Source organism: Nycticebus coucang, chromosome 13, assembly GCF_027406575.1.
Source record: "Nycticebus coucang isolate mNycCou1 chromosome 13, mNycCou1.pri, whole genome shotgun sequence".
Lineage (NCBI taxonomy): Eukaryota > Metazoa > Chordata > Mammalia > Primates > Lorisidae > Nycticebus > Nycticebus coucang.
This window is the reverse complement of record NC_069792.1, coordinates 41227331-41251976: the sequence shown is the minus strand read 5'-3', so window position 1 is coordinate 41251976 and position 24646 is coordinate 41227331. Positions and strand designations below refer to the sequence as shown.

The following is a 24646-nucleotide window of genomic DNA, read 5'->3' as shown; positions in this document are numbered from 1 at the left end:
GGCTGACGTCGGGCCTGATACCCCAGCTCACAGGGCTGCCTGGGAGCAGTTTTGCGGAGTGCTGAGTTCTCAGGGCTCCATCCAGGAATGTCTCCCCCCAGCCTTAGGATTCTGGTCCCCAGTGTGCCAGCTCTAGGCTCACTCACAGCCACATTATTCTGCGTCCACTTCTGCAGCTGAGTTAGGTCATCAAGGAAGATTCCAAGAAAGGGAATTACGCCCTGTGTCATTGGGGTGGGAGTGGTGATGAGCACCCACCTGCAGGTGGCCTTCCCCATTCTGTTGTCCGGAATCTCACACCCCACCCCGGTCTCCTAGACCTCTCCTCAAGATCTCTGACTTGGAGCAGCCAGAGACCTTCAGCTTCCTCCTTCCATTCTATCCCTCTCCTCCCCCAGCTGCACCCATGGTCACCTACAGCCCTGGGATGTTCACAGGTCACAATGTCTTGTGGTCCCGGACCCCACCCTTCCCGTAGGGCATGCTGAGCCCAGCTCTTCCAGGCCTTTGTCCTGGTCCCTCTGCTGAGGGCATTTCAGGCACCAGCTACAGGAAGGAGGGCCTAGGAGGAGGCCCTTGCTCTCCTGATGGGGAGACTCCAGCTGGGGGGGAGGCCCTGCCTTCCATCCTAGTGGCCCTCCCCACCCACACCAAAGGAGGCTCACCTTCCGCCTCTGCTGCCTCATCTGGGCTCTCTGAGGGTTTTTTTCCTGGCGGGCAAGCTTGGAGATCCCCAGCTGCCAGGGTCAGGACAAGGTCAGTGAGACTATCTTGCCCTCACTCAGCTACTCCCAGGACCCTGACCTCGCACTGTGGACACCTGGCCACAGTCAGCTGGTGAGGTGCTACAGTCACTCAGTGAGCTCTGGTTCTAGACCCAGCCCTGTGTCCTACACCCACTTGCTGTGTTACTGGGCATGCAGCTCAGCCCCTCGTTTGTCTGGAGACCCTGCCCCAGCTGCCCACACCACACACCAGCAATAGAGGCCCGGCTTTCTGGAGAATTTCTGGCTGGTTTCAGGAAAGAAAGAAGCCACCACCACCACCACCACGACATTTCCCCATCGCCTGGTGGAAGCTCCATAACCAGAGGGACCAATGCAAGAGCCAGAGCCCTGCTAATTATCCAGCTCGTCCCTGATGAACAGCCAGGAAAGCCCCTTCTCTCTTCTGAACAGGACTGGCGACTGGTACTTTTCAGGTAAACGTTGAGTTAGAAAATTAACCAAAAATCACCCAGCCCGGTACCCTTTCCAAATTGCCCTCTCCCTGCCCTCTAAACATTTGCCCCCAGCCCCAGCCCCCCTGTACCTTTATCAGCTTCTCCCGGGTCATCCTGACATCGCGTGTGCACAGTTCTTTATACGCTCTCGCGCTTTCCCTTTGCAGAGGGGAAAGAAAGTCGGATAAATCGGGGAGTAGCGGGGAGGAGGGCGAGTTCACATTCCTTGAACTGGGAATGAAAAGGATCCAAACCAGCAGGATTTGTGTTTCCTCTGGGCTCCTGATTCCCAGAGGCTCCACAGGACTGGGGCGGGCGCTGACCTGGTGTTCATCTGGCTCAGCCCAATGTCAACTGTGCAGCTCAGTTTCTCAGTTTAGATGTGCTGTGCGCTAGACATGGGAATATCTCCAATGTGGCAAAGACCCGTGCCCCACAGTGAAGAAAACTGGGTGCTGAGTTAGACATTCGGTGCTAACACCCAGTGGACTGAGAGACTCTGGCAGGCCACCCATTCCTGCCTCCGGAGGTGCTGGGCTCCCCTCCCCTCCCAGTGCAGTGAGGGAGCATGGCAGACCCGGGAGCGGTGCTGGGTGCAGCTCAGGAGACACACGCCCACCCACCTGGATACTGCTCTCCAGGTTTCCTGGAGACTATGGATGGGCGCAGCCTTCAGGGCTGTGACTATGCCATGCAAAGATGAGTAGTTGCTCAACTTATTACACTCCTGGGGAGGGAAGAGGATGCATCGTGAAGTGGGGAGTTGGAGCCCCACTGCCCCAGCTGTGCCCCTGTGCTGACCTTTCCTCTGTGGGGAGGCAGAGGCCCAGGGAGGCACAGGAGAGCAGTCTGGGCCCCACTGAGTTTCACACTCTGGGAGGACAATTACAGTTCAACCCAATGTAGGTGTCCAGGCGCAAAGGGAGCACCAACACTGGGCATGGAAGTCAAGGTCAGTGTGCCCCGGACAGGAACGGGGCTGGGGGCTGTTGAGGGGCTTGGACTCTGTTCAGCAAATTTGACATCGTACAGAGGAGAGAACGAGTGTCCTAGGGCCTCCCATGCTTTACCGGGGCCACCTGGATCCAGAGCCCCAGCACCCTGGCCCTGTCTCGGGCCCTCCCACGGCTTACCCTGGCCACCTGTATCCAAAGCTCCAGCACCCTGGCCCTGTCCTGGGCTTTCATGGTGTGGGTCTCCAAGCACGTGCTTATCACAAAATACACCACAGTATCGAAGTGAATCAGGGCAGCGCCCACTGTGGGTGCCACCAGCGCTATGTCCATCCCCTCCAGCTCAATCAAAAAGGTGTCCAGGCACTCCCACGGCAGCAGCTTCTTAAATTGCTCCTGGGGAGGAACAAAGATCCACATGGGCACCGCCCAGGGCAGCTCTGAGTCTAAAGTCACCCCTTGACTCAGGCAGGTGACCAGATTCTCAGCTTTGGCATTGGCTCTCCCAGAGTAGTCGGAGCCCCGGGTTTCATTCCCCTTTCACGGAGGGCGCGAAACGCATAGAGCCGGGCAAGGAGAGAACAGCACGTGGTGTTTCCCCCAGGCCGGCCTTCCGGAGCCCACACTCTGCAGGGTGCTCAGCCCGGCCCTTCCTGAGGCCACCTGTGTGCCAGGCCTTCTTTCTGTTGAGACGCACGTGGCCCGTGGCAGCCACCTCCAGGGTCTCAGTGCGGGTGTCTGGTCTGAAATGCAGTCTGTGCCAGATGTGTAGTAATTGCTGAGGCTGGTGAGGCTTCCCGGGCGGGGGGCTTAGCAGCCGGGGGGCCATGCTAAGTGGGCCACCCCTGCATCTAGTGGGCCAGGCCCCCACCCTGTGCTCTGTCCCCTCCCATGGGATGTGCCCAGCAGATGTGTGTAGCTGCCACAGACACAGGGACCGTAAATACAGAAAGAAACTCAAACAGCTGGCCTGGCTCATAAGACGTGCAGCAGGGTGGGACCAGATCGCTGGCCTCTGGTCAGGGAAGGGGTTTGAGCAGCTGCTCACCGCATCCAGCAGCGTGAGCTGCTCAGCCACTTGTTTCCCTGTGTACGCCAGGATGCTAGACGGCCCCGCCCTGTGCAGCATTTGTTCAGGCACAGTCCTGGGCTGGCTGAGGCCTACGATTGCCTTTGGTTGTGCCTTTCCAGTTTTCACTGGCTTTCCAGATGGCTCTGTCCAGGGTGCTGCCCTTGACCCTGGCCCTGGAGCTGACTCCATATACATTGGGAGATCCAGGGATGCAGGCACCCCTGGCTCCAGAGCAGGCCTCTGCTCGCCCAGATCTGCTGGCGGTGGCGCTGGTTCTATGGCCGGCACTGGGAGCGCCTGTTGTTCTGGAGATTGAGCAGGAGATGGAAAAGGAGATAAAGTCAGCCGCATCTGTCACTCCCTACTGGGTTATCCAAACACACCATTACCTCCCCATGACAAAGAGAATTTCAGCCCCAAACTCTACCTTTCTGAAGCTGGTAAACTGCGGCCATCCCACCCTCTGCGTTTGTGAAAATGGGCCCGAATTGGTACAGCCAGGCAACGGCGATGGTGGCTTGATTCCCCAGGTATGATGTGGACACGGTGACCTGCATGTCAGCCACCTCAAACCTGAGCCTTGGAATGCTCACATACTGGTCGCAGACCACAGGGCATGAATCTGGCCAGGAGACGTAGATGGAAGAGGTGCTTCTGGGGATGACAAGCGGAACCTGAGTCAGAGGCCTGGCTTTACCTCTGACACCCTTCCCAGGACAGTCCTGTGTATTTATGTGTCCCTGGGCCTGCTCCTCCAGTCTAGAGGACAGGCTGAACTTCCCTGGCTGTCTCTGCTGCCCTGGCAGGGACAGAACTGGTCATGGATCAGGATTGGACACACTATTGTGAGCCTCGCCCTCCCCCTGCCATTGTCACTGCAGATCAACCGCAAGGACCTCTGCACCCCTGAGCCCTCAGGGCTGTGACTGGAGGCCGGAGGGTCAGCAGGGTGCTCATCATCACACCAGTGTGGGCTCCTGCTGCTGTGGTCGGGGAGGGGGTGTGGGCTGGAGGAGACAGGCAGAGCTGGGAAGGAACTGTGCTGAGGATGGGCCCCTCAGGGGCAGCTCTGAGCCCCGCTTCTCCTCTCTGCAGGGAACTGCCACCCCCCCCAGCTCTAACCGACTCATTTCTTCCTTGAAATCCCCTGACCTTAGCCCTCTCATGAGCATCCTCAAGTGGCTGAGACCCAGGTTCTGTTTTGTCTCCCCAGGCACAGTCCACAGAGCCCCATACTCTGAGTGGAAAAGGAGTTCTTTCCTTGGACCACAAAGCATGCCTTTTGAGTTACTCGTGCGTTTCGTGATGGAAAAATCCCAGAATCTGGGATCTTTCTCTGTGCATAGAAGATGCTGGGTGGTCCTCCAGGAGGAGGACGTTACCTCCTCGTGTCTGCTCTGACTTCCTGCCTCCCTGCACAGAACTGCAGCCCGAAGACTGTCATCTTCTTTGTTCATTAAATTAAGTTTTTAGCATATGCCTTCACAAGCAGCTGGTTACTGAATGACTCCGACAGAACCTTGGCAGATATCTAAGTGGTTCTCGGGACTCTTTCCCCACCCCAGGAAACCCCTGTTCTCTCAAGGACAGGGGCAAGGTGGAAGGAAACTCAAACCTCTGCGAGTGGGACCAGGTTTGCTCTCTCTGTGCTTTTCCCACAAAGGGACACAGACGTATGGGCTACTGAGGTGTGAGGCAGAGGGCGCCTTCTGTGAGGAGACAGACGGTAAATGCGAACAGCCACAGCAGCCCCTGAAGCCTCTCCACAGAGCCAGGAGCGAGGGACCCACCTGCCACCTCTTATTCTATTTATTTTCCTCCAAAACTTCATAAATGTAATTGTCTGACCACTCCACTTTTCAGAGGAGTGAAGCGAGGCTCAGGGGAACTGAATGACACCCACAGACCCAGTTGGCAGGTGGGGGCAGCACTGTGCCTTGGCCACTCACCTCCTGACCAGTTTCTCTAGGAACCGTGCCATGGTGTTGATGTCGTGGTAGGAGCCCTGGGAGGTCACGGAGCAGATGGTTTGTGCCGAAAGAACTGGCACGAGAGAGCTCACCAGCATGTCCCAGGTGGCTGGCTGGGAGGTCCTCATCACTTGCAGCTCCGTAAAGCAGACAGCCGACTCATTTCCATACTAGCGGGGACAAAGAGGGACATACAGTCAGTGACCCTGACCCTCCAGAGAATGGGGTCTGATGCTCAATGCAGGAAGCTCCAGCCCTTCAGAGACTTGTGCCTTTAGAAGTCATGGGTGTCCCCAATTCTACACTTAGGACGTAAAATGTGATGAGCAAGAAGAGCTGCATGAAACCCCTGATACCCTGCAGGCTGCTTCAGGGGGCTTGTTAGGCAGAAAAAGAATGCCCCTGCTCAGACACCCTGTATGAAGAGCACAGTGCCCGTGAGTCCCCAAATGACCCTCACTGGGCAAATGAGAAAATTCAGGCTCTGGAATGTCACCTGGCTGTTACCCGCACATGGGTCAGAGCTGTGGCCCTCCCAGGGAGGGCTGCATGAATTTTCCCCTAAGCTTGCAGCAGCTCAGCCTGTTCTCACTCAGGGAGAGGGTCTTGGCCCAGCCTGTTTCCCCCCTCTCTGTGGAGACCATGCACAGGGCCATGCATCCTAGAACAGGATTCTCCACTGAGAACCGAGCATGTGTCTGTCTTAAAGCGTGTTACTTTAAAAGAAGTCTTCAGAGGCAGCCTGAGCAACTCTCGGCTTGGCATAGGGGTAAATGCAGTGAGACCCCAGGGTGGAAGAAAGCTTGTTACAAGTCCACAGGGCTGAGGAGGTGACTTAGCGGGGAGAAATCTCAAATAGGTATGCAGAAATGTATAGGGAAGACTGAAATATGACTCCCAGGTGTCGGTTGCAAAACTGGAAACGGAAGCAATGATGTGATTGCATTTCCTACCAAACCTACACCGGAAAACACTTCAAACAATATTAAAACCAGGGAGGCTGGCTGCAGAGCAGCAGCGACATTCAAAGACCACTGCTAACCAGTCCGTGCCCCAGGAAGTCTGGAGGTTATACTGAACAGTTGCCAAGCACTCCCTTCCTGGGAGCCCACCTGAGCACATGTCATGGGCCGAAATTCATAACTTCATGTCTGATGTCCCCAGAACATGACGGCATTAGGACAAAAGGTCCTTGTAGTTACATGTCTCTAATAACATATGACTGGTGTCCTTCTAAGAGGAGGTGCTAAGGACACAGACAGGCATGACAGAGGACCTCTCTGTGAATGCGGAGATGAAACGTGGCCATAGAAGCCGAGGAGAGAGACCTCTGAGAGACCTCCCCAGCCAGCAGCGTCACGTGGGACTTCCAGCCTCCAGAACTGAGAGGAAGTCAATTTCTATTGAAGGAGCCCTTCGGCCTTGGGGCTAAGTTCAGCCAGCTCCCCGAACTGTCCCAGCCAATTGGGACACAGCAGGTTCCCTGCAGCATGGCTGACTGAGAAATAGGATTGTGTCCAGTCAGGCTCCGCGGGCATTGAAAGGCTGGGCAGCATTGGGAAACGGCCTCCTTGAGGGAAAATGGCCAAGACCGGAGGGCAGAGCACCTGCCTGGTGGGGCTACAAGGATCTGTTCCCGAGATGTCACTTTGCAGACAAGAGCAGGCAGCAGCATTGTCTCCTTCTGTGTGTGACCCCTCCCATTTTGTTTAGACCCCCTGGTTTAGTGTTGGCTGTTAGTGTTGGAGAGGCCTGGCTGGGAAGGGAACTGCCTGCCTATTCCGGGAGACCCCCTGGGCCATATTAAAGCTGTGAGAGCAGCAACCACATGGGGAACTATCCCTGGACTAGTGTAAAATGAAAACTACAGGAAGCATTTTCTCTGACATCCCCACAACTACGTGAGTAGTGAACGTGCCTCTTACCAAGTTCCCACTGGGGAGACACAAGGCCGGAATATTTAGGGAGTGGATTGTGGGTCACTCAAGGGGTAAAACTGCCAAGGACAGAGCCCGGGGCATCCCTCTTTGGGTCTGTGGAGCCCCTTTGCGCCCATTCTCACCCCAGTCTGGCGCTGGCCACGGTCAGTGGCTTGGTACACCAGTTCTTTATCCAAAGACAGAGATTGTGCGGACTCCTCCAGCGGCTCCTCCTGGATTACCTCCAGGGAGCTCTGGAAAGAGAGGCCCCGACGTCGGGCTGAGAGCCTTCGATGGCAGCCAGGTGCTCTCCTCAGGGGAACCACCAATCGAGACTCATCTCTATTCTAGCATGGACAAAGAGAGACACACAGTCAGTGACCCTGACCCTCCAGAGAATGGGCTCTGATAATCAATGCAGGCAGCTCCAGCCCTCCAGAGACTCGTGCCCTTAGATGTCATGGGTGTCCACGATTCTACGCTTTTCACCTACAACGTGATGGGCACAAAGAGCTGCATGACACCACTGACACCTTCCAGGCTGCTTCAGGGAGGTTGTTAGGCAGAACAACAATGCCCTGCTCACACACCATGGATGAGGAGCACTGTGCAGTGAGTCCCCAAATGGCCCTCCCTGTGCAAATGAGAAAACTCAGGCTCTGGGATGTCACCTGGCTGTCACCAGCATGTGGGACATGGCTGCGGCCCTCCCAGGAGGCCTCCATGATTTTCCCTCTAAGCTCACAGAGACTCAGCCTGCTCTCACTTGGGGAGAGTGTCTTTGGCCAGCCTGTTTTCCCTCTCTCTGTAGAGACCATTCCCGGGACCAGATGTCCCAGGAGAAACTCTCTACTGAGAACAGCGCCAGTGTCTGTCTTTGTTACATTGAACGGGTTCCTGAGAAACAGCCTCAGCAACACTGGGCCTGGCATAGGGGCAAATGCTATGAGACCCCAGATTGGAAGAAAGCTTGTTACAGGGCCACAGGGCTGAGCAAGTGACTCAGGGGAGAGAAATCCCAAATAGGTATGAAGACACTGAAATGTGACTCTCAGGTGTCAATCACAAAACTGGAAATGACAGCAATGATGTGATTGCATTTCCCACCAAACTTACATTGGAAAACACTTAAAACCACATTAACACCAGGGAGGCTGGCTACAGAGCAGTGTGACATTCAAAGACCACTGCTAACCTGTCCGTGCCACAGCAAGTCTGGAAGTTATACTGAACGCAGCCAATACAACTCTCCAATGTAAACTGTTGGCAAGCACCCCCTTCCTGGGAGCCCACCTGAGCACATGTCATGGGCCGGAATTCAGACCCTCATGTCTGATGCCCTCAGAATGTGACTGCATTAGGACAAAAGCTCCTTGTAGTAACATGTCCCAAATAACATATGACTGGTGTCCTTATAAGAGGAGGTGCTAAGGACACAGACAGGCATGACAGAGGACCTCTCTGTGAATGCGGAGATGAAACGTGGCCACAGAAGCCGAGGAGAGAGACCTCTGAGAGACCTCCCTAGCCGGCAGCATCACTTGGGACTTCCAGCCTCCAGAACTGAGAGGAAGTCAATTTCTATTGAAGGAGCCTTTCGGCCTTGGGGCTAAGTTCTGCCGGCTCCTCGAACTGTCCCAGCCACTTGGTACACAGCAGGTTCCCTGCAGCATGGCTGACTGAGAAATAGGACTGTGTCCAGTCAGGCTCCATGGACATTGAAAGGCTGGGCAGCAGCGGGAAATGGCCTCCCTGAGGGAAAATGGCCAAGACCGGAGGGCAGAGCTCCTGCCCTCTGGGGCTACAAGGATCTATTCTAGAGATGGCACATTGCAGACAAGAGCAGGCAGCAGCTTTGTCTCCTTCTGTGTGTGACCCCTCCCATTTTGTTTAGCCACCCTGGTGTACAGTGTCTGTTAGTGTTGGAGAGGCCTGGCCGGGAAGGGAACTGCCTGCCTTCTCCGGCAGACCCCTGGGCTGGATTAAAGCTGTGAGAGAAGCAGCCACATTGGGAGCTCTCCCTGGACTCGTGTAAAGTGAAAACTACAGGAAACATTTTCTCCGTTATCCCCACGAGTATGTGAGCAGTTTTGATGCATCTTACCAAGTTGCCCTGGGGACACATGATGGCTGGATTCTTTAGAGAGGAGATTTTGGATCACTCAACTGGGAAAACTGCCGAGGATAGAGCCTGGGGCATCCCTCTTTGGGTCTGTGGGGACCCCTTCTGTGCCCATTCTCACCCCAGTCTGGCGATGGCCGTAGTCGGTGGACTGGTGCACCTGTTCTTCATGTGAAATCAGAGATTGTGTGGAGTCCTCCAGGGACTTCTCACGGAGGTCCTGCATCCCCACGCACCTCTGCAAATGGAAGGCCCCATGCCGGGCCGAGAGGCATCAATGGCTGCCTGGCACTCTCCACAGGGGAAACCCCCTGGGAGATTCTGCTCCCCAGAACACACACGCAGTGGGGGTCTGAACAGACCTCCCACCAGGGAAGAAGACAGATGACAGCTGGATGTCTAGGGATGACATCTCAGTAGACAAACTTGTCCTTGACACTCACCTTTCTGTCCCAACAGCCAGGACCTGGAGTTCTGAGGTATCAAACTGACAGCCCCACCAGGATTCCCATAGGTGACAACCTGCTCCTGTTCAGTGGGAAACCCCTTGTCTCTTCCTTCCCCAAACATAGTGATATGAGGCGTGTGGACCTCCCCAGATGGGCTCACAGGTGAGACCTTGCCTGCAAGAGACTACCTGGGGCTGCCCTGTGTTACCTGTAGATGCCCCCTGCCAGGTCTCCGCAGGCAACGGGAGTAGAGGGAGCGCCAACATCGGACAATTCGGACAAGGCACCCACTTCGGGCTTTCTGGACATGAGGATTAGGAGAAGGTGCGACGCAACAGGAGAACATCTTGCTCTCTTGAGCGTCTCCCACAAAATGAGCCAGACACAGGTCTGTGTCTAGAATGTGGGTGCCTGGCTACCAAGGGTTCTAAGTTCTGTTGGGGTCTGTCACCAAGGAAGTGAGGTCACTTTTCCAAGATTCCACATTTGGCCCTCACCCTCTTCACTATGTCTACTCCTCACCTGTACACTGTTATACAAACACAGCCCCTTCAGTGCATGGTCCCCCACCCTGTGGAGACAGGGCTGGCTCTCAATCTCCCTTCCTGACCTTGAAGGTCACCCTAGACAAGTCCTGTGTGTTTTTCCATTCTGTCCCCCAGTCGAATACATGCACTGTGGGGATCATGCTATCCTCTATATCCTAGGGAATTCAACAAGTGTACTTGAAAACAACGTAGAGAACTCACAGTGTCTTGTCACCTCTGGATAACACACAGACTTGTGGGTGGAAGAATCAAAGAAGGGGTGGAGACAGAACACTGAATGGTACCAGTTGATGAGGTTATTCAAAAAGCCCACCAGATGTTTGAAACAGCTACAAGTTTACCATGTTCTGGTATTAAAGGGATATGAATTCCTTGGTGGAAAAAATAAACACATCTGCTCTAATCCCTGAGAGCACTCTGAGGCAGGGGAATGCAACTGCACAGGTGTGAGTCTCCACCTTCCCTACACTGTCATTGTCTGGGTTTCATATAATTGTGATTTCCCGTCACTTCAAAGCAGGGATAGTCGAAGTGTAAGTCAATCACTTTACAAATAACCCAGGGACACGGAGAGAACAAGAATGTCTTCTAACCATCTCTCTAACTGCATAGCATTCTAGAGAGAAACTGAGAAGCAGATTGTAAAGGGAGATTATACAAATCTGGAGCCCAGCAATATGTGCATGTATTATAGTGTAAATGCAGAAATTGTCCCTTTGGAAAATAAACATGTATCTCAAGTGGACCTATGAACAGTGTAGAAGATTTAATCAATTCTGATAGACATTCTATGTATTCACTCTATTAAACTATGAAGCAAGATATCCTTATAGGATATTTTACTGCACAACTTAGGAAAACGTTCCCTAAGAAAAATTTCCATATTTAATGAGAATGTCTCCAATTCAAAAATGGTCATGTGTAGGATAAACAAGGAAGGTGTTTTGATGTAGCCTTGGTGTAATGATTGGTTGAAATTATGACGATGAAGAAAATCCCTCAAAGAAAATAAGAATACACCTTCCATGATACCACTGACAGCAGATCATCTGCTCAGATAAGTTTTAGATTTCTCTCTTAATTCCTTCTTGTTTTATTTTTTTTCTTTTGACAAGATCATGAAGTAAAAACTGTCCCTAAGGGACCAGAAAATATATGAGCAAATTGTGAAAGTTGCTGTATACCATTTCAAGTTTTCTGTTATGATTTTTATTAAAGTTAATTTTTAAAATATGTAATGATCTTACAAAAGAAATGATTTCCTTTTTTGTGACAGAGTCTCACTATGTTGCCCAGTAGAGTGCCGTGACATCACAGCTCACAGCGGTCTCCAACTCCTAGGCTTAAGCGATTCTCCTGTCTCAGCCTCCCAAGTAGCTGGGACTTCAGGAGCTCGCCACAGTGCCCAGCAATATTTTGGTTGGAGTTGTCATTGCTATTTTGCAGGCCTGGGCTGGGTTCAAATTACAGTCACTGGGCCACAAAATAAATTATTCTACAAAAAAAAAAAAATGCAATACAAATGCATTAAACATAAACACTCCTAAAACTTTACATCAGGGAACTATATCTTGTTCAGCCAGCAAATTGTTATTATTTGGTTTCATATGTTTAAAACATGTCAATATTTATTTATTTATTCATTCATTCATTCATTCATTTCTTAGACAGGATCACACTCTATCACCCTGGGTAGAGGGCTATAGTGTCATAGGTCATAGCAACCTTAAACTGGGACTTAAGCTATCCTCCTACCTCAGCCTCCCTAGTAGCTGAGATTACAGGCGCCTGCCAGGACACCTGGCTAATTTTTCTATTTCTAGTAGAGATGGAGTCTTGATCCTTCTCAGGCTGTTCTCCAACTCATGAGATCAAGCAATCCACCCAGCTCAGCCTCCCAGAGTGCTGGGATTACAGGTGTGAGCCACCCGCCCAGCAGCAATATCTAGACATTTAAATCACTTTTCTCAATCTCAGCTAAAGAAAGATGCTGCGAGAAAGCTGAAACCACGTGGGAACTTTGCAGCATGACCTGCTCACTAATGGTAAAGCAGAAAAGAGCAGGAATCAGGAGTCTGGAGTTGGTCACACGAGCCTTTCTTGAACAGTATTCTTACCAGAACTAATAAAATCAATGTGATTTACAAAATTAAGGGTTCTATACACACACATGTATGTTCATGTGGTGGGAAACCTGTGGCCTTCTTGATCCTTGTATGCAACTTTTTAAATGAATCCAAATTTTACAGAGCCAATTATTCTCTGGCAGTGCCTGTGGCTCAAAGGAGTAGGACACCGGACCCATGTACCTGAGGTGGTGGTTCAAACCCAGTCCCGGCCAAAAACTGCAAAAAAAAAAAAAAAAAATTCGATTTTATTCTGTGAAATTTGGATTTGATCAAGGGACCGTACCTGGGGTTCTGAAGGGCCATATTGGCCTGAGGCTGGTTTCCCCACCTTTCAAATCTGGATGGTACCGCATGCTGCAAGCCTAGGCTGTGGGACATGGCCTAATGATTTTGGACTACAAATCTGTACAGCATGTTCTGAAAATAGTAGGCAATCGTGACAGTAAGTATTTGTGTGTCTGAATAGGTCTAAACTTTGAAAAGGTGGACTAAAAATACAGTATAAGAGATTGTTTTCAATGGTATCCCTGCACAGGACACTCAGCATGAAGGAAGCTTCCAAAATTAGAAGTAAGTCTCTGGGTAAATCAGCGAGTTAAGGAGTGGGTAATGTTAAGGGTTAGGGGATTATCATATACTGTTGTAGACTTTATAAATACTGTACACTTAGCTACACTAAATTTATTTTAAAAATTATTCTCTCTTCAGTAATAAATTAACCTTACCTTCCTGTATTGTTTCATTTGTACATGTTTGAATTTTGTGAACACACTTACTTTTTTGTAATAAAAGTTTACATAGCCCAACTGTACAAAAGTATTTTCTTTCTTTATATCTTTATTCTATAAACTTTTTCTATTTTTACGATTTTCTTCATCTATTGTACATAATGCAATGGTACATGTTAAAACTATTCAGTGTGGAGCATAAATGTCTTACCATGAAAAATGAGCAAGTCGGGTGCTGGTTATGTTAACAAGTTTGAAGTGAGCTTTGCAACCTGTATATCAATTTAGCACAATGTACCCTATAAATGCATTACTATACACAGTCATGATTTCATAGAATTAAAAATGAAAGTCATTTTGATTAAAAAAAATTGAAGAAGGTAATCAATGGCAAAGTGATTTGCCAAAGGTCCAACAGAACGTGGCTAATAAAGGCAGCATTTAAAACTTAAGAAAGGATTTTCTTCTGACCTTTAAAGTTTTTTTGTGACTGGATGCAGTGGCTCATGCTTGTAATTCTAACACTCTGGGAGACTGAAGCTGGTGGATCGCTTGAGCTCAGGAGTTCAAGAGCAGCCTAAGCAAGAGTGAGACTCCATCGCTACTAAAAACAGAAAATCCTAGCCAGGCATTGTACCAGGAGCCTGTAGCCCAGCTACTTGGGGAACTGAGGCAAGAAAAGATTCCCTGAGCCTGAGAGTTTGAAGTTTGAGGTTGCTGTGCACTGTGACTCCATAGCACTCAACCCCAAGGCGAACGAGTGAGACTCGGGCTCAAAACAATAACAACAATTTTCTTTTGTTAAATACTCAGATGCAGGCACACACAGGGTCAGGATCATTATTACCCCCTTTTCAGCACCACATGTTGTCCCACTGGAAGGTCTTCAGGGAAAACAACATACACGCAGACATGTCCTACAATAACAATGCCTTTTTCTGAAATACCACCTGAAAAACAAACCGAACGTACCAGAGATAGAGTTTTGGGGCAAGGGTCTATAAAAGGAAGAGGAGGCCAGTTCATGGATTGGGAACACTTTATTAGCAGAGACAGGAGAGAGAAAGGGTAGAATGGAGTGAGCCCAGGGCTCAAAAGTTTGAAGAGACTTTTATTATCCCGTGTCCGTAGGGCAGAATGTGGCAGAGGGTTCAGGGAGTCATTCCTTCTACAGAGACACTAATTTTTATACTCCAGGAAAATCTAGGAGTTGTTCCCTTAATTGGCCACTGGAGTTAACAAAGGTGTAAGAATAAAGGTTACTGCTCAGGAAGATGCCTGACTGCAAACCTCGGCAGAGGCTCCTGACCAGAGGAAGGAAAAGTGGACAGAATCAGATGCTATGAAGCCAACGGTGGAGAGCTGAGCCAAGAAAGAAGTTCAGCAAGCTATGAGTCCAAGGAAGAACATTAAAAAAAAAAAAAATTACAGATACAAAGCCTACTGACTGGAGGACAGGAGAGCCCTCCTCTACGTAGGAGGCCCACCACAGCCTCCGAGCAAGCAGGGAACAAATGTTCTCTCATTTTACCTCGCTGGAGAGAGCCACTAAAAACCAGATTTCTTTCTCCAGATAGGTCCCACTTATGAACCTAGACACAACACCACCACACATAAAACTGGACAGACATTTCCCCCCACAAGTCCAAACTCCCAGTCTACCCTTGCCACCTAGCATGGCGGTCTGAAGTTCTGCCCCCTGCTGAGGGCACAGTGTTTGGTCTTTTCCTGAGCGATTGGGGCATAGTGTTGACCACCAAACATCAGGATGAAATCTGTGTGTACCAGGGGAAAAAGAGGTTATGAGAATAAAGGGATACTCAACGGGAGAAGGAACAGTGCCCTGGTTATGACTATGCACAGCCAGTGGTGGTATTGACCCTGAGTTCGGGCTATGCCTGGTGGGATGGGGTGCAGAACCCACAGTGGGACAGTGGTTGCCCCGTGTGGACTGAGCTCGGTAGGCAGGGCTGGGCCTGTGAGCAGGGTCTTGCCAGGAATGGACTGAGTCCTGAGGGCAAGAGCATGTTCCCTGACACCAACAGAACCCTCCAGCAGAAGCTTTTTGGGTGTGACGCAAGACCCGAGGGCTGGGGTGTGGTCCCCTGTCTACAGCACGGCAGTGAGCAGAGGATTTCAAGACCAGCCTGAACAAGAGGGAGATCCTGTCTCTTCAAAATAGCCAGGCATTGTGGCAGGTGCCTGTAGTCCCAGCTACCAAGGAAGTTGAGACAAAAGAATCACTTGGAGCCCAAGAATTTGAGGTTGTGTGAGAATCACTTGGAGCCCAGTAAATTGAGGTTGCCGTCAGCTATACCATGGTACGCTACTAAGGGCAGAAAAGTAAAATTCTGTCTCAAAAAATAAAAAAAATTAAAAAATAAGCAGGGTTGAGTTGCCAGATCCACCATTTCTAAAACTCATTTCATCTCTGGACTACTATGTCAGTCAATAAATGCTCTTATTTTTTTTGAACAAAAAAAAAAAGAGAGAGAGAGACAGAAATACTTGAAGCTTCATTGAATTTCAAAAAGTTAAAGCATTTGTGGGCAAAATCTTAAAGATTACAAAATAGGGGCAGCAGATGTATAAAAAAGAAACGCAATTAGTGAAATCATGGCTTCTGCATTCCAAGGAAGCCAGATATGGGACAGTGCAGTGAGGTGAAGGTAAACAAATATCTCATCCAGGAGCAACTGGGTTTAATCAAGAAAATCGCTAAACTCCATGTTCCTAAATCTAGTCCCTCCAACTGGCTGCCGAGCTACAAACCTGAGAAGTCAAGAACATTATTATGTTAAGATAAATTGAATAAATTGCTTCACACTTTGTGATTCACACATAAAGAGAAATCAACAGGAATCTATGGAAAAATAATGCATAACAAGCAGAAGGAAATACCATCGTGATGATCCAGAAGGTGGAATGATGTGGGAAACAACATTATCACTGAAAGCAGATGCAAAATCATTGTTAACCTTTGACATCTTCCATAAATTATAAGTAGACATCTCCATAAAGAAATGTAGAGAGCCATCCGGGTACAGTGGGGTGATGTGACTGAAAGGCAGGATCAGGCTAAAACAATAAGATATGAAAAAAGAAGTGGAATAGGCCAAGATAAAGATGGATTTAGAAGGCATTCAATTTTTAAGCTTCAACCTACATTAGAAATTGTTTGAAACAAAACAAAAGAAAGTCAAATCAATTTCATAGAAGGCAAACTTTATAAGTTTTTCAAAAGTATAAAGAACAAGGAAATAGAGATATCATAGAATGAAGGAAAATAATGGATATTAAGGAAAATGGCTAGAGCAATTGAAAAAGAAGGAATAAACAGAAATGAAAGTGAAAGTAAACCTTAGACTATACTTCAAGTGTTCAAATGGCTCACCGAACAAGTAACCTGGTGGATGTGAGCTGCACCAAGAGAGAAGGTTGAAGAACGCACATCAACCCCACTGAGGCGAGCTGCGACCACAAGGATACAAACAAAAGGTACAAAATTCATCACCAAGAGGACAGGAGTCCCCTCCCCCATGAGAACAGCTCAGAGTGCCCCACAAACAAACAAGCAGAGTTCAAAGGTCCTCCCACTACACTCTACGGGAGAAACCCTCTAAAACCTGGACCTCCCTCCCCTACTAGGGTGCCACGGCATTCTCCTGCAGGCATAAAACTGTATAAAACTGTGTATATTCCCTACCTGCAACTCTGAGCTCCCAGCACTCCCCTCCACTCGCACTCTGAGGTCTGGAGGCCTGGCCCAAAGGAGTCCAGATTCTTGGGTGATTTCTCGAGGGATGTGGACAGTGCCTAAACGGCAGCTGGTCAGTGCTGACTCTGGGGCACAAGAGTGAGGACAGGATGGTAGGCTGAGATGAACCACACCCAAGCGGCAGTGCCCTGAGGCACAGAGCAGCAACCGTCTTTTAGCAACAATACGGCTCACTCCCAGATATCCTGAAGCCACATACCCTGTCTCTCTGCGCAAACAGAGGAGGCGTGGCATCTACTCAGGTTGCAACCACCACTGAACAGATCTGGGACGGAAACGCAGGCCCTGTGAGTAAAGGATTTACCTTAGGGGGTACCGACCTGGGTGGAGCGCAGGGACTAGATACTCACTGGCAGAACCGGAAGTTCCCAGGGTGGGGCTGACACAGAGGACCGCTTTACTGAGCCAAAGACGACCCTGCCCTCAGGGGATCGTCAGCCTATAGACAAAGGAAGGCAGCAGGATAGAACTGACAGGTAACCAAATACAAACCTGCAGGAGCAAAGACAGAGCCTGAGGCAAAGGCTCTGGGAACTCAAAACAGCTTCTCTTCTGCAGGGGAATTTAGCAGGAACAGAACAAATTCCCTCAAAGTTTTTCTGTTCTGTTTTGTCAGTATCATCAATCAGGGGCGGGGCTGGAACTAAGTGAACACTCCCCAGCCTCCATCAAGCGCCCGAGGTTGTCAGGCCTCACCTCCTCCTGCTAGATAGAGGCAGAGCACAGCAGAATGACAGCAGAAATAGATTTCCTTGTGATTCAGGCAGGTGCAAACCTCTGGAGTATCTGTTCACTACAGGAAACTGGGTCAGCCAACTGCAGGGCTATCAGTGACTGGGTGTGACAGAGGTACAAGGTGGGGAAGGAGGCATCAACCTTCCAAGACTGATCTATTTGCTGGGTGGCTCCTCCTGACTCCACGCAGCACTGGAGCAAGCCATATCAGAGTAGTCACCAAACCCCTGTGATCCAGTTGCCAGAGACCTTTTAAACTCTCCCACCTGAGACAGGTGCTGACTGAGACAATTGATTTGGACCTTTTGAACTGAGCCAATCGCCTGAGGACTATTCAGGTGGTGCCCTGGTTGTGTGGTTATAGGAAGGTTTCCTTTTCTAATTGTTGTCTGTGGGGGGCGGGGTGACTTAACTGCTGGTATTTCTCCACAGCTGAGACTTCAACCCAGAGCAACTGTATCACTAGGGTCAAACAGAAAGCAGCTGAAAACAAGAAAGAACCACTTAGCCCCACCACACCAAACAGGGCCCCAGTTTCTCAGGCCATAGCACTTTACGGGTCCTCGACAAAGCTCCAGGGGAAAAATCAAACGGTGTAAAACAATCATGGGGGGAATCGGCAGAAAAACTCTGGTAACATGAATAACCAGAATAGATCAACACCCCGAGGAAAGATATGGCAGATGTAACTGAAGATCCCATTCATAAACAACTGGCCAAGATGTCAGAAATCGAATTCAGAGTTTGGATTGCCAACGAGAGTAATAAAGTGGAGGAAAATTTGGAATTAGAAATTCGAGCAGCAATTCAAAACTCGGAATTAGATATTCGAGGAGAAATTCAAAAGTTGTCTCAAGAATTTAATGAATTTAAAGACAAAACCATCTAAGATTTTGACCCACTGAAGCAAGAATTTGCAGTATACCAAGATTTGAAAAATGCAGTAGAATCCCTCAGTAACAGAGTGGAGCAAGCAGTAGAAAGGATTGCTGACATTGAAGACAAAGACTTTGAACACTCCCAAACTCTCAAAGAGGAAGAGAAATGGAAAGTAAAAACAGATCATTCTCTCAGAGAGATCTTGGATAATTCGAAGAAGGCTAATACCCCCTCATTGTAATTCCTGATACTGATGAAGTGGCCTTCCTAGGCACAGAGGCCCTTCTCCATGAAATTATGAAAGAGAATTATCCAGACGTGCCAAGAGATACAGAAATTCAGATATTAGACCATTTCAGAACCCCAGCATGACTCAATCCCAAGAAAACATCCCCCAGGCATATCATAATTAACTTCACTAAAGTTAACATGAAGGAGAAAATTCTCAAAGCAGCCAGACATAAGAAATCCATTACCTACAAAGGGAAGACTATTAGAATGACTGGAGATCTCTCTGCTGAAACTTTTCAAGCCAGAAGAGGGTGGTCATCGACTTTTAACCTCCTAAAGCAAAATAACTTTCAACCCCGGGTCCTGTATCCAGCTAAACAGAGTTTCACTTATGATGGAGAAATTAAATACTTTAATGACATTCATATGTTGAAGAAATTTGCCATAACCAAACCAGCTCTTCAGGATATTACCAGACCTATCCTCCATAATGACCAGCCCGATCCTCTACCTCAAAAGTAAACTCACTCAGAAAATTTGATCAAACTCCAACTTCCACGGTGGCAAAAGGATTAAAAATGTCCACTGGAATTTCAAAAAACTCGATACTCAAAATTTTACCAGACTTATCAATAGTCTCCATTAATGTGAATGGCTTAAAGTGTCCTCTAAAAAGGCAGAGGTTAGCTGACTGGATATAAAAACTCAGGCCAGATATTTGCTGCACACAAGAGTCACATCCTACCTTAAAAGACAAAGATAGACTCAGGGTGAAAGGATGGTCATCCATATTTCACGCAAATGGTAATCAGAAAAAAGAACGTGTTGCAATATTATTTGCAGATACAATAGGCTTTAAACCAACAAAAGTAAGGAAGGATAAGAGTGGTCACTTCATATTTGTTAAGGGTAATACTCAATATGATGAGATTTCAATCATTAATATCCATGCACCCAACCACAATGCACCTCAATTTATAAGAGAGACTCTAACAGACATGAGCAACTTGATTTCTTCTAGCTCCATAATAGTTTGAGATTTCAGCACTCCTTTGGCAGTGTTGGATCGATCCTCCAATAAGAAGCTCAGCAAAGAAATTTTAGATTTAAATCTAACCATCCAACATTTGGATTTAGCAGACATCTACAGAACATTTCTTCCCAACAAAACTGAATACACATACTTCTCATAAGCCCATGGAACATACTCCAAAATCCATCACATCTTGGGTCACAAGTCTAACCTCAGTAAATTTAAAGCAATAGAAATTATTCCTTACATCTTCTCGGACCACCATGGAATAACATTTGAGCTCAGTAACAACAGGAATCTGCATACTCATACAAAAACATGGAAGTTAAATAACCTTATGCTGAATGATAGCTGGGTCAGGATGAGATTAAGAAGGAAATTGCCAAACTTTTGGAACAAAATGACAATGAAGACACGAATTATCAGAAACTCTGGGACACCGCAAAGGCAGTCCTAAAAGGGAAATTTATAGCACTGCAAGCCTTCCTCAAGAGAACGGAAAGAGAGGAAGTTAACAACTTAATGGGACATTCAAACAACTGGAAAAGGAAGAACATTCCAACCCCAAACCCAGTAGAAGAAAAGAAATAACCAAAATTAGAACAGAATTAAATGAAACTGAAAACAAAAGAATTAGACAACAGATCAATAAATCAAAAAGTTGGTTTTTTGAAAAAGTCAATAAAATAGATAAACCTTTGGTCAACCTAATCGGGAAAAAAAGAGTAAAATCTCTAACCTCATCAATCGGAAATGACAAAGAAAAAATAACAACAGACTCCTCAGAAACTCAAAAAATCCTTAATGAATATTACAAGAAACTTTATTCTCAGAAATATGAAAATCCAAAGGAAATTGACAATACTTGGAAGCATATCACCTTCCAAGACTTAGCCAGAATCAAGTGGAAATGTTGAACAGGCCCATATCAAGTTCGGAAATAGCATCAACCGTACTCCCTAAAAAGAAAAGCCCGGGACCAGATGGTTTCACGTCAGAATTCTACCAAACCTTTAAAGAGGAATTAGTACCTATATTCCTCAACCTGTTGCAAAGGTAGAAAAAGAAGGAAGACTACCCAACACGTTCTATGAAGCAAACATCACCCTGATCCCCAAACCAAGAAAAGACCCAAAAGAAAAGAAAATTATAGACCAATATCACTAATGAATATAGGTGCAAAAATATTCAACAAGATCCTAACAAACAGAATCCAGCAACACATCAAACAAATTATACATCATGACCAAGTTGGTTTTATCCCAGGGTCTCAAGGCTGGTTCAATATACGTAAATCTATAAATGTAATCCAGCACATAAACAAATTAAAAAACAAAGACCATACGATTCTCTCAATTGATGCAGAAAAGGCTTTTGATAATATCTAGCATCCCTTCATGATCAGAACACTTAAGAAAATCGGTATAGAAGGGACATATCTTAAACTGATAGAGACCATCTACAGCAAACCCACAGCCAATATTGTATAGAATGGAGTTAAATTGGAATCATTTCCACTCAGATCAGGAACCAGATAAGGCTGCCCATTGTTTCCATTGCTTTTTGATATTGTAGTGGAAGTTTTAGGCACCGCAATTAGGGTCAGAAGAGATGAAACTTTTGCTCTTCGCAGATGATATGATTGTATATCTGGAAAACACCGGAGATTCTACTACAAAACTCTTAGAAGTGATCAAGGAATACAGCAGCGTCTCAGGTTACAAAATCAACATTCATAAATCGGTAGCCGTTATACATACCAAGAATAGTCAAGTTGAATAAACAGTTTAGGACTCTATTTCCTTCACAGTAGTGCCAAAAAAGATGAAATATTTGGGAGTTTACCTAACAAAGGATGTGAAAGATCTCTATAAAGAGAACTATGAAACTCTAAAAAAAGAAATAGCTGAAAATGTTAACAAATGGAAAAACACACCATGCTCATGGCTGGGAAGAATCACCATTGTTAAAATGTCCATACTACCCAAAGCAATATATAATTTCAATGCAATCCCTATTAAAGTTCCACTGTTATAACTTAAAGATCTTGAAAAAACAATACTTCGTTTTATATGGAATCAGAAAAAACCTCGAATAGTCAAAACATTACTCAGAAAGAAAAACAAAGCAGGAGGAATCATGCTACCAGACCTCAGACCATACTACAAATCGATAGTGATCAAAATAGCATTGTACTGGCACAAAAGCAGAGAAGTAGATGTCTGGAACAGAATAGAGACCCAAGAGATGAATCCAGCTACTTTCTGTTATTTGATCTGTGACAAGCCAATTAAAAACATTCAGTGGGGAAAAGATTCCCTATTTAACAAATGGTGCTGGATGAACTGGCTGGTAACCTGCAGAAGACTGAAACTGGACCCACACCTTTCACCATTAACTAAGATAGACTCTCACTGGATTAAAGATTGAAACTTAAACGTGAAACTATAAAAATACTAGAAGAGAATGCAGGGAAAACCCTTGAAGAAATTGGCCTGGGCGACTATTTTATGAGGAGGACCCCCCGGGGCAATGGAAGCAGCTTCAAAAATACACTAGTGGGACCTGATCAAACTGAAAAGCTTGTGCAGAGCCAAGAACACAGTAAGTACAGCAAGAAGATAGCCCTGAGAATGGCAGAAGATATTTGCAGGTTATGTCTGACAAAGGTTTAATAACCAGAATCCACAGAGAACTCAAACGTATAAGCAAGAAAAGAACAAGTGATCCCATCACAAGCTGGGCAAGGGACTTGAAGAGAAACTTCTCTGAAGAAGACAGGTGCACAGCCCACAGACATATAAAAAAATGCTCATCATCCTTAATCATCAGAGAAATGCAAATCAAAACTACCTTGAGATATCATCTAACTCTGGTAAGATTAGACTATATCACAAAATCCCAAGACCAGGGATGTTGGCGTGGATGTGGAGAAAAGGGAACACTTCTAAACTGCTGGTGAGAATGCAAATTAATACATTGCTTTTGGAAAGATGTTTGGAGAACACTGACAGATCTAAAAATAGATCTGCCATTCAATCCTGTAATTCCTCTACTAGGCATATACTCAGAAGACCAAAAATCAAATCATAATAAAGATATTTGTACCAGAATGCTTATTGTAGCCCAATTCCTAATTGCTAAGTCATGGAAAAAGCCCAAGTGCCCATCGATCCAAGAATAGATTAGTAAATTGTGGTATATGTACACCATGGAATACTATGTAGCCTTAAAGAAAGATGGAGACTTTACCTCTTTCATGTTTACATGGATGGAGTTGGAACATATTCTTCTTAGTAAAGTATCTCAAGAATGGAAGAAAAAGTATCCAGTGTACTCAGCCCTACTATGAAACTAATTTATGGCTTTCATATGAAAGCTATAACCCAGTTATAACCTGAGAATATGGCGAAGGGGGACAGGAAGGGGAGGGGAGGAGGGAGAGCGGGTGGAGGGAGGGTGATTGGTGGGATGATACCTATGGTGCATCTTACAACGGTACATGTGAAACTTACTAAATGTAGAATATAAAGGTCTTAACACAATAATTAAGAAATGCCAGGAAGGCTGTGTTAACCAGTGTGATGAAAATATGTCAAATGGTCTATAAAACCAGTGTAGGTGCCCCATGATTGCATTAATGTGCACAGCTATGATTTAATAATACATTTTAAAAAAAGAATATCTCAAATGAAACTGGAAGGTTAAAGAGACTAGGATCCTGGGGTGTAGCCTTAAAATAGTTTTTATCCCGTTGAGTACTAACCATTTCAGTCAGCACCAGTTGCTTAAAGGGCAGTGAATCTCCAAAAGAACAGGAGTATTCATGTATTTCAGATCTTTACATTGGCAGAAAAGTACATATGACTTTACTAATTGCGATACTCCTTAAGCATCATTGTTTATAATACAGATAAACAATAATTTAAAAAGTAAACCCAAGGTTTTGATATTTGGGAGTGCTTTAACTAAACCAAGAGTGCATTTGTTAAGGTCTTCAGTTTCAGGTTCAATTCTGGTTGTGAGTTTGCTTAATTTTTCTAAGCTCAATGAAACTACAGCACGTAGTTTTAAATATACCTTATTAGGGAAAGTACAGCTAAGGATTGTGCTAATCTACACAATGCCAACACCATTGAAAAGTGAAATGTGAAATCAGTCAATTGGATTTTTTGGCAACGAGGTAACATGCAACCTAAATGATATTCTATTTTCATTTTAATTTCTGATTTTTAAAACTATATCTACAATTAGCCGGGCGTTGTGGCGGGCGCCTGTAGTCCCAGCTGCTCCGGGAGGCTGAGGCAAGAGAATCGCGTAAGCCGAAGAGTTAGAGGTTGCTGTGAGCCGTGTGACGCCACGGCACTCTACACGAGGGCGGTACAGTGAGACACTATCTCTACAAAAAAAAAAAACAAAAAACTATATCTACACTAATTTGATTAAATTCATTACGAGGCTTTTGAAATCAAGGACATGGGATTCTTAAAAAGGAAAGTTTTATTATTTTATTAAATCCATGAAAAATGAGGCAAAAATCCACATATGCATTTTTAGGTTTGCTTTGTTTTTTCTTTTTTTTCTTTTTTATTGTTGGGGATTCATTGAGTGTACAATAAGCCAGGTTACACTGATTGCAATTGTTAGGTAAAGTCCCTCTTGCAATCATGTCTTGCCCCCATAAACTGTGACACACACCAAGGCCCCACCTCCCTCCCTCCAGGTTTGCTTTGTTAATTGCTTACATCCTAGCAAAGGTTAAAGGAACAGATGCTTTCATCTGTCTCCAGGCATGGTTGAATGATGCAGAGCAATTCTCAAAACAGTAGGACCCCGGTAGCACATACAAGAACCACCAGGCAAGCATTCCATACGATT

General features: G+C 46.8%; 1 protein-coding gene across 6 annotated transcripts in view; it reads right to left on the bottom strand.

Annotated features, from left to right (window-relative positions):
- Positions 1–704: 704 nt before the first annotated feature.
- LOC128563701 (uncharacterized) overlaps positions 705–24646 on the bottom strand; it is a 42865-nt gene continuing 18923 nt past the window's right edge. For 3 of the 6 annotated variants that reach the window (XM_053559132.1, XM_053559133.1, XM_053559134.1), the window contains exons 3-9: positions 9380–9496; positions 7280–7483; positions 5197–5387; positions 3675–3901; positions 2356–3552; positions 1846–1949; positions 729–1381 (exon numbers count right to left, since the gene is read on the bottom strand). In XM_053559132.1, coding sequence (XP_053415107.1) covers positions 2705–3552; positions 3675–3901; positions 5197–5387; positions 7280–7483; positions 9380–9484 — 1575 coding nt within the window. In that variant the 5' untranslated portion in view covers positions 9485–9496 and the 3' untranslated portion in view covers positions 729–1381; positions 1846–1949; positions 2356–2704. Of the gene's footprint in view, positions 1382–1845; positions 1950–2355; positions 3553–3674; positions 3902–5196; positions 5388–7279; positions 7484–9379; positions 9497–12564; positions 12601–16506; positions 16682–24646 lie in introns of those variants that run through there. The other 3 variants (XM_053559129.1, XM_053559131.1, XM_053559130.1) reach the window with 3 other exon arrangements.